Source organism: Salvelinus fontinalis, chromosome 8 (genome assembly GCF_029448725.1).
Source record: "Salvelinus fontinalis isolate EN_2023a chromosome 8, ASM2944872v1, whole genome shotgun sequence".
Classification (NCBI taxonomy): domain Eukaryota; kingdom Metazoa; phylum Chordata; class Actinopteri; order Salmoniformes; family Salmonidae; genus Salvelinus; species Salvelinus fontinalis.
This window is the reverse complement of record NC_074672.1, coordinates 2,008,303-2,018,843: the sequence shown is the minus strand read 5'-3', so window position 1 is coordinate 2,018,843 and position 10,541 is coordinate 2,008,303. Positions and strand designations below refer to the sequence as shown.

The 10,541-nt window shown below is 43.9% G+C and overlaps 1 protein-coding gene across 3 annotated transcripts in view; it reads right to left on the bottom strand.

Moving 5' to 3' along the window:
• Window positions 1-7,459: 7,459 nt before the first annotated feature.
• Window positions 7,460-10,541, bottom strand: part of LOC129860362 (mediator of RNA polymerase II transcription subunit 24) — a 34,738-nt gene continuing 31,656 nt past the window's right edge. For all 3 annotated transcript variants that reach the window (XM_055930698.1, XM_055930700.1, XM_055930701.1), the window contains exons 23-26: window positions 10,309-10,408; window positions 8,519-8,599; window positions 8,118-8,266; window positions 7,460-7,930 (exon numbers count right to left, since the gene is read on the bottom strand). In XM_055930698.1, coding sequence (XP_055786673.1) covers window positions 7,814-7,930; window positions 8,118-8,266; window positions 8,519-8,599; window positions 10,309-10,408 — 447 coding nt within the window. In that variant the 3' untranslated portion in view covers window positions 7,460-7,813. The remainder of the gene's footprint in view (window positions 7,931-8,117; window positions 8,267-8,518; window positions 8,600-10,308; window positions 10,409-10,541) is intronic.

Sequence of the window (10,541 nt, the reverse complement as noted above, 5' to 3'; positions counted from 1 at the left end):
GCTCTGTTCTAGGCCCTCTCCTATTCTCGCTATACACCAAGTCACTTGGCTCTGTCATATCCTCACATGGTCTCTCCTATCATTGCTATGCAGACGACACACAATTAATCTTCTCCTTTCCCCCCTCTGATAACCAGGTGGTGAATCGCATCTCTGCATGTCTGGCAGACATATCAGTGTGGATGACGGATCACCACCTCAAGCTGAACCTCGGCAAGACGGAGCTGCTCTTCCTCCCGGGGAAGGACTGCCCGTTCCATGATCTCGCCATCACGGTTGACAACTCCATTGTGTCCTCCTCCCAGAGTGCTAAGAACCTTGGCGTGATCCTGGACAACACCCTGTCGTTCTCAACTAACATCAAGGCGGTGACCCGTTCCTGTAGGTTCATGCTCTACAACATTCGCAGAGTACGACCCTGCCTCACGCAGGAAGCGGCGCAGGTCCTAATCCAGGCACTTGTCATCTCCCGTTTGGATTACTGCAACTCGCTGTTGGCTGGGCTCCCTGCCTGTGCCATTAAACCCCTACAACTCATCCAGAACGCCGCAGCCCGTCTGGTGTTCAACTTTCCCAAGTTCTCTCACGTCACCCCGCTCCTCCGCTCTCTCCACTGGCTTCCAGTTGAAGCTCGCATCCGCTACAAGACCATGGTGCTTGCCTACGGAGCTGTGAGGGGAACGGCACCTCCGTACCTTCAGGCTCTGATCAGGCCCTACACCCAAACAAGGGCACTGCGTTCATCCACCTCTGGCCTGCTCGCCTCCCTACCTCTGAGGAAGTACAGTTCCCGCTCAGCCCAGTCAAAACTGTTCGCTGCTCTGGCACCCCAATGGTGGAACAAACTCCCTCACGACGCCAGGTCAGCGGAGTCAATCACCACCTTCCGGAGACACCTGAAACCCCACCTCTTTAAGGAATACCTAGGATAGGATAAAGTAATTCTTCTAACCCCCCCCCCCTTAAAAGAGTTAGATGCACTATTGTAAAGTGGTTGTTCCACTGGATATCATAAGGTGAATGCACCAATTTGTAAGTCGCTCTGGATAAGAGCGTCTGCTAAATGACTTAAATGTAAATGTAAATGTACTTGTAACACTGTATTTTATGATTTTGCTCTTTGCTATTGCGCTTTTGTTGTTGTTTTCAATAAAAATTGGTAAGGTACTTAGTTGTTACCCGGAAATTATTTGTGGCTCTATTCAATCTGTAACGCTGAAGAGTTACAGACTGCGCAATAGAAATTTAAAGGTAATTTCCGGTTGAGCCGACATATGCAGCATCTACCATGAATGCAGTCTATGCAAACACATTTTGCCTTTAAATTTCAATCACGCTGTAATGCTGAATTCCTGCAATACGGATTAAATAAATCCCTTGATATTGAGATAGAAACAGATGCATTGGATCTTTAAATCAATAAAATATTATTGAATTGAACCTGAGTAGTTTTTTGGTATATTTATTGTGTCCTCATTTTTCAGAATGGGTTTTGCGTGCAGTTGTATGTATTTTGATTGAAAGTGATAAAAGGTCAAATTCTTTTCTTATTTACTTTGAAGGTTCTGTGTATTTAAGAAGCATATGAAAACAAGTTATTTAAAGGAAGCTCTATCCAACTAAAAATCACTGTGATGAAGAAAGAAAATCCTCAAATATAGTGTTACAAGTACACAGCTGTGACGGCTTTCTTCCTGGGATGAAGGAGAGGACCAAAACGCAGCCCGGCTAGTGTTCAACATAATTTAATAAAGAATAAGTGAACACTACAAACAACAAAACAATAAATGTAAAAACCGAAAAACAGTCCTATCTGGTGCAGAACACAAAGACAGAAGACAACCACCCACAATCCCCAACACAAAACAAGCTACCTATATATGATTCTCAATCAGGGACAACGATTGACAGCTGCCTCTGATTGAGAACCATATTAGGCTGAACACAGAAACAGACAAACTAGACACACAACATAAAATGCCCACCCAGCTCACGTCCTGACCAACACTAAAACAAGCAACACACATAAGAACTATGGTCAGGACGTGACAACAGCAGATGAAGAGGATGGGAACAACAACCAATTTTGATTTGCTGGATCTTATCTTATGATTTGGATATTACACCAAATTATGTCACATACAGTTGAAATCGGAAGTTTACACACACTCAATTAGTATTTGGTAGCACTGCCTTTAAATTGTTTAACTTGGGTCAAACGTTTCGGGCAGCCTTCCACAAGCTTCCCACAATAAGTTGGGTGCATTTTGGCCCATTCCTCCTGACAGAGCTGGTGTAACTGAGTCAGGTTTGTAGGCCTCCTTGCTCGTACACGCTTTTTCAGTTCTGCCCACACATTTTCCATGGGATTGAGGTCAGGGCTTTGTGATGGCCACTCCAATACCTTGACTTTGTTGTCCTTAAGCCATTTTGCCACAACTTTGGAAGTATGCTTGGGGCCATTTTCCATTTGGAAGACCCATCTGCAACCAAGCTTTAACTTCCTGACTGATGTCTTGAGATGTTGCTTCAATATCTCCACATAATTTTCCTACCTCATGATGCCATCAATTTTGTGAAGTGCACAAGTCCCTCCTGCAGCAAAGCACCCCCACAACATGATGCTGCCACCCATGTGCTTCATGTTTGGGATGGTGTTCTTCAGCTTGCAAGCCTCCCCCTTTTTCCTCCAAACATAACAATGGTCATTATGGCCAAACAGTTCTATTTTTGTTTCATCAGACCAGAGGACATTTCTCAAAAAAACCCGATCTTTGTCCCCATGTGCAGTTGCAAATCGTAGTCTGGCTTTTTTATGGCGGTTTTGGAGCAGTGGCTTCTTCCTTGCTGAGCGGCCTTTCAGGTTATGTCGATATAGGACTTGTTTACCTGTGGATATAGATACTTTTGTACCTGTTTCCTCCAGCATCTTCATAAGGTCCTTTGCTGTTGTTCTGGGAATCATTTTCACTTTTCGCGCCAAAGTACATTCATCTCTAGGAGACAGAACGCGTCTCCTTCCTGAGCGGTATGACTGCTGCGTGGTCCCATGGTGTTCATACTTGCGTACTATTGTTTGTACAGATGAATGTGGTACCTCTAGGAAATTGCTCCCAATGATGAATCAGACTTGTGGAGGTCTACAATTTTTTCTGAGGTCTTGGCTGATTTCTTTTGATTTCCCCATGATGTCAAGCAAAGAGGCACTGAGTTTGAAGGTAGGCCTTGAAATACATCCACAAGTACATCTCCTATTGACTCAAATGATGTCAATTAGCCTATCAGAAGCTTCTAAAGCCATGACATCATTTTCTTGAATTTTCCAAGCTGTTTAAAGGCACAGTCAACTTAGTGTATGTAAACCTCTGACCCACTGGAATTGTGACACAGTGAATTATAAGTGAAATAATCTGTCTGTAATCAATTGTTGGAAAAATGACTTGTGTCATGCACAAAGTCGATGTCCTAATCGACTTGCCAAAACTATAGTTAGTTAAAAAGAAATTTGTGGAATAGTTGAAAAACTAGTTTTTATGACTCCAACCTAAGTGTATGTACTTCTGACTTCAACTGTACATCATTCCAATTGGGGTGTATGTTGTTGTATCTTCCAGCACAGAGCAGTAGCTCCCCTATCTACTCAGTCTTTACCGTAAGACTGCAGGAAAGCACATTCTAATTCTCACAGGATATGTCACAGAGATCAAAGTGTATGTGGCTGTAGGAATTGAAAATTCCTAAGTTAAAGAAAACCCGAATCCCAACATTCGAGTTTTTGATTACAAACTGGTTGGACCATTTTTTCACGTTACTTGTGTTGCTATCAGGGAGCACATTGTATAGGCCTACTGGGAGACCAATGTTTCTATACCCAGACCCTATGTCCTGGGGGCCATCGTGTACATCAAGCTGCTTCACCCTACACTCAAACAGGGGAGAAATGGCAACCTCTCCACGCTGCACACTTCCTGTAGAGTTGTATCCACCAAGATTACCCATTTACTGTAAGTACATCAAGTGTAACCAGTCCTTTGATGTGTGATGAGTGACCTTGCCTAAGAAACTAATGATTCATGGTAGCTCCCGGAGCTAAAACCCTAGACAATAGCTTGGTGTGCTAACACAGTCTTGAATGGAATGGTATCAACCATTCTTCTGATTTCATTTATTCAAATCCAGCCAATGCTATGAGCTTGTCCTTCCCAATTAAGGTGCCGGCCTCCTGTGCTACCAACCATGGCCAGATGTAACGATCCAGTTTGTAACAGATGTAACGTTGTAACAGATGTAACTGCAATGCTCTATTTTCCGGCTACCCGGATAAAGCACTAAATAAACTTCAGTTGGTGCTAAACACGGCTGCTAGAATCTTGACACGAACCAAAGAATGTGATCATATTACTCCAGTGATAGCCTCTCTACACTGGCTTCCTGTAAAGGATAGGGCTGATATCAAGGTTTTACTGCTGTTCACCAAAGCATTACAAGCATTACATTACAACACTCCTACCCATCTCTCCAATTTGGTCCTGCCGTACATACCTACACGTACGCTACGGTCACAAGACGCAGGCCTCCTTATAGTCATTAGAATTTACAAGCAAACAGCTGATGACAGGGATTTCTCCTATAGAGTTACATTTTTATGGAATGGTCTGCCTATCCATGTGAGAGACGCAGACTCTGTCTAGACCTTTAAGTCTTTATTGAAGACTGATCTCTTCAGTAGGTCCTATGATTGATTGTATTCTAGCCCAGGGGCGTGAAGGTGAACGGAAAGGCATTAGAGCAACGAACCGCCCTTGCTGTCTCTGCCTGGCCGGTTCCCCTCTCTCCACCGGGAATCTCTGCATTTGACCCTATTACTGGGGGCTGAGTCACTGGTTTACTGCTGCTCTTCCATCCCGTCCTTAGGAGGGGTGCGTCACTTGAGTGGGTTGAGTCACTGACGTGATCTTCCTGTCCAGGTTGGCGCCCCCCGCGGGTTCATGCAGTGGGGGAGATCTTCGTGGGCTATACTCGGCCTTTTCTCAGGGTAGTAAGTTGGTGGTTGAAGATATCCCTCTAGTGGTATGGAGGCTGTGCTTTGGCAAAGTGGGTGGGGTTATATCCTGCCTGGTTGGCCCTGTCCGTGGTTATCGCCGGATGGGGCCACAGTGTCTTCCGACAGCTCCGGTCTCAGCCTATATTATTTATGCGGCAATAGTTTATGTGTAGGGGGGCTATGGTCAATCTGTTATATCTGGAGTATTTCTCCTGTCTTATCCGGTGTCCTGTGTGAATTTAAGTATGCTCCCTCTAATTCTCTCCCTCCCCTCCCGGAGGACCTGAGCCCTGGGACCATGCCTCGGGACTACCTGGCCTGATGACTCCTTGCTGTCCCCAGTCCACCTGGCCGTGTTGCTGCTCCAGTTTCAACTGTTCTGCCTGCGGCTATGGAACCCTGACCTGTTCACCGGATGTGCTACCTTGTCCCGGACCTGCTGTTTTCGACTCTCTCTCTCTACCGCACCTGCTGTCTCTAACTCTAACGACTATGAAAAGCCAACTGACATTTACTCCTGAAGTGCTGACCTGTTGCACCCTCTACACACCACTGTGATTATTATAATAATTTGACCCTGCTGATCATCTATGAAAGTTTGAACATCTTGGCCATGTACTGTTGTAATCTCAACCTGGCACAGCCAGAAGAGGACTGGCCATCCCTCATAGCCTGGTTCCTCTCTAGGTTTCTTCCTAGGTTCCTGCCTTTCTAAGGAGTTTTTCCTCGCCACCGTACTTCTACATCTGCATTGTTTGCTGTTTGGGGTTTTAGACTGGGTTTCTGCATAGCACTGTGACATCGGCTGATGTAAAAAGTGCTTTATAAATAGATTTGATTGATTGATGAAGAGAAACCGATCTGCTAAGGAGGAATGGATATACAAGACATGGTTGACAAGTGATGACAAAACACAAAAAATTATCTGTGTTTTGTCCCATGTGAAAAGGGAATGGAACCCAAAAGGGTTCTTCAAGGGGTTCCCATCTGAGGACAGCCAAAGAAACATTTTAGGTTCTAGACAGCACCTTTTTTCCTAAGAGTGTAGAAGGCAGGAACCTAGTAAGAAACCTTGAGAGGAACCAGACTCCGAGGGGTGGTAAGTAAATACTCTGCAGGCTGTACCGGGTAGAGATTTAAGTACAGTTGAAGTCGGAAGTTAAATACACTTAGGTAGGAGTCATTAAAACTCATTTTTCAACCACTCCACAAATTTCTTGTGGAGTTTCTTTTTCACAATTCTGTCAGTCAGAAGTTTACATACACTAAGTTGACTGTGCCTTTAAACAGCTTGGACAATTCCAGAAAATTTTGTTTAGAAGCTTCTGATATTTCATAAGGTAGAAAATATATTTTTATAGTGACAATTCCACACACGTATCTGATAACCACAGGGAAGTGCAATATCCTACAGTATGTTGTCCATCTATGGAATATTGGTACATTTTTTCATTTTGTATTTATGAAGTAAGAAGCCCTACTTTTTTTTTTAAGTCAGCAGGGATCTTATGATGAAACTGTTTGACTATATATACACAAAAGTACACCCATTCAGATTAGTGGATTTGGCTATTTCAGCCACACCGTTGTTGACAGGTGCATAAAATTGAGCATACAGCCATGCAATCTCCATAGACAAAAATTGGCATTTTTAATGGCCCGTACCGAAGAGTTGTGACTTTCAATGTGGCACCGTCATAGAATGCCACTTATCCAACAAATCAGTTTGTCAAATTTCTGCCCTGATAGTTTACCGGGGCAGCTCTAAGTGCTGTTATTGTGAAGAGGAAACGTCTAGGAGCAACAACGGCTCAGCCGCGAAGTGGTAGGCTACACAAGCTCACAGAACGGGACAGCCGAGTGCTGATACGTAAAAATTAATCTGTCCTCGGTTGCAACTGACTTTTTTTGTATTTGCAATGGCAAAGTAGGACAGGGGGTGTCTAGTAAAAGCACTAGTTCCTTAAAATCCTTGTGTATAGATGCTTAGTTGATCATATACAGAGTAATTTCAGGATTACTCAACACAGTGAGTAAGCATCTTCTGCAATGTGGGATTATGGTTGCTGGGTCGTGTTCAATAGGCACCAAACAGACTGAAACAGGGACGGATTAACTAAACTTGTCCAATAAGAAACACTCGTTTTGATTTTCTGTTATAAAATGCTTTGCTACAGTGTGCCCTAAAACAGTGTTAATTTCGAGAATTACATATCAATGTCATGTGATCGTGACATTCACCAGCCATATTTTTTTATGACAAAATTCAAAGCCAGTCAAGGCAGGACGTCACTAACAATGATACTGGTAACCTATTACTCTCTTACAAGTGCTCAAGGTCAATTAACTTATATTCAACTTTGTGTATACGTTGAAATCTGAAAAATATCAGCATACATTAACATACAAAAGTACTTACATTTTACATGATTCTTTATTATAAAAAGACATTATGTACATTGTATCGATAGGATGCCAGGGGAGTAAAACACTGATATAGCAACCATAGAGATCAAAATGAAAGACAAACTACCTTCGAATGAATGATGGATGCAACCATGGTTTAATAACAGAGCTATTTGGTCACCAACTCAGGAGTATGCTGAAACAGGCATTTCTATGCCAGGGTGATGAAACTAAAATAGCAGGGGCCAAGTTTAGAGGAGCAATAATGTAAGTGGAAGTTGGGTTCGGCCCTGAGTGACTGGTGGAATAGAATCCATGGACGAGGCGGCGGTGAGTTCCCGTGCAGTGGACACCATTAGGGGTCTATAAGGCCGAGATGGCCTTGGCTGCCACCCTCCTCCCCAGGGGCAGAGTCAAGTCTGTGATTCCCAAGACCACCTTGGGCTTGGCCAGCGCAGGAAGTTTCACCAGCTCTGAGACCTGGGGACAGAGACACACATGAAGAATGTGGAATGCCACAGCTGTTCAACACCACTAAAACCCATCATGGCAGTAATCTAACTTGTATTCCGTAAACATCTCAAGCTGGAGGTCACAATTACTATCAAAGTGGTTCATCACAACTTGCCATCACATGGATAACCCTAGCTTCCCTCTCACTACTCACCATGGTGAAAGGCATGAACTGCAGAATGCTTCCGCGGCTGCCCTGCTCCAGACACTCCACGCACTCCTCCATGAAGCTCTGCACGAACTGGGTGTGTGGCCCTGCCGTCTTGGAGCCCAGGATGGATGAGATCAGCAGGAAGAGGTTGGCTTCAGAGGAAAAGAGCATGGCAGATGTAAGAGAGAGGTCAACTAGAGACAAGGGGACAGATTTATTAAGCATTTCAAAAAATTAAATCGTAAAATGATCATTACATAAAAGGCACATTTAAAATTATGAAAATATCAAAAGCGGGGAAAACTATCAATTGCTTAGTAAGAGAACATGCCCTGGTAAGCCATATTGGTAAACCATGATGCCTGCGAGGTGCTAAAGGTTTGAGACAGGTGCGTGGTTCTAACCTAGGACGCGGTTGAGAGGGTCCCTCATGTTGACCGTGTGGAGCTGGGAGGCCGACAGGGAGGTGGACATGGACCGGTCACCTAACACAACCACAGGAGACACGGTAAAGATCAAAGGTCATTATAGTGACAGTCAATAGGAAAGGAGAAGGGGAAAAGGTCTTCAATAGCAAAGTCAAGAGAGTAGGGGGTTATAGGCAGCCAAGGCTAAAGACCCCATATGGAAGTTGTCAATGTATCAATACACGTCACTGCTCTGATAACTTCCGTATTCAAAGACTATCTCTTTACGTCTCAAATCCATAACCTCCTGCTCTAAGTTGGCACTGGTCCACTTCCCTTAATGGATTTCAAAAGGAAAGGACGGGAGTCAGAAAAGGAGGGTGTAAAAGGACCGATGTCAGAAATGAAAGGAAGGACTGGGGGAGGGGAAAAGGGGATACCTAGTCAGTTGTACAACTGAATCGGGTTTTTACAGCTGAAAGGGTGTAATTAAATCTTGGATTGAGGGAAAGGTTGGAAATAGTGTGGAGAGGACGTATAGGGCAGGACATTTAACCATATCCAACGGATACGTTTTTAATAAAAAAAAAATACAATTATAACATAACTCAAACGGAAGGAATTTGCATTTTGGCGCAGTCCAGGCAGTGCTGAGGGGGATAGTTTGGCCTGCTCTTTGTTCGGGTTCTTGTTGGATGTAGAGGGGGGGGGGGGAATGGGGGGAATGCCTTCAACTGAAATGTGTCTTCAGCATTTAACCCTCTGAATCAGAGAGGTGCGGGGGGCTGTATTCAAATCGACATCCTCGTCGTCGGGCGCCCGGGGAACAGCCTTGTTCAGGGGCAGAACGACTGATTTTTACCTTGTCAGCTCGGGGATTCGATCCAGCAACCTTTTGGTTATGGCCCAATAATCTAAGCACTAGGCTACCTGCCGCCCTGGTGTAGGATACAACGGGTAAAAAGGACTGGTGAAATGAGTCTTTAAGGACACTCCTTCCTATTTCAACTGTTCTCCATCCTCTACACATTACATCCCACTTCAGTTAAAGTGTGTGTTTGCCCAAAAATGTCCCTCTACACCCCCTTTTTGCACATTGGGTTTCTACCAGACACTAATTAGTTTAATTACACTAGTGGTGTTTTTACAAATGCACCCATCACCCTAGTGACATGAATTGTTTCAATGTTACAAAAGCCTTGATGAACCATGAGCCATGCAAGCGTCAACTTGCTGACAAAGTGAGGACCCCAAGACAGTATTTCACAAAAGTCTTACACTGCTTGGAAGGCTCAGGCGCAAGCTCATTTGCGTTTGCCTGTCATTTGGTTGAGAGAACTTGTGTCTACTTGCTGTTGACGGGGGTTCAACACCTTAGTCTGTCTTAACCTTCATAGAATCTGGGTGAAGGCATTCATCCCGAGGCAATTGGGATGTCAGTGAAAAGATCGTATATTCACAACGTCACAGTAAAAAGCCACGTAAGGAAAAAATAAAAATAAAATAAATAAATAAAAAGACTTTTGAAACTTGCGCTCTCCTGCAGTGAGCAGAATATAACAATAATACTATCAACTATTATCGTTATATGCAGGGCTGCATTCAGCAGGCACAACGTTGTGGAACATTTCAGACAGAAATATATTATGCTGGGAATAAACATGCATCTCTGACAAGAATAAGGAACCATATCAGCTCTATTCATAACATTTTTATTTACAACATTCAACAACGTTTGTCAACTGAACCTGCCGCTGATGTACTTTCTTCGACACCAGAAAACTGACCTGGACTAGAAAGGACCACCGGCTCGTCCTCGTTGGAGCTGAGCAGGCGCATGAGCTTGGAGGGTTGCGTGTCGTCGAGAGGGAACAAGCTACTGTAGTCCTGGGGTTAACAAGAGGCATGTTAGACTACATTACCCATAGCACCGAGGAAACATGACAATATAGTTTGTGTGCGCATAAAGTGTGTTGTAACTTCATTAAATGTAACTTTCAATAAATTGCGATTTGATTTT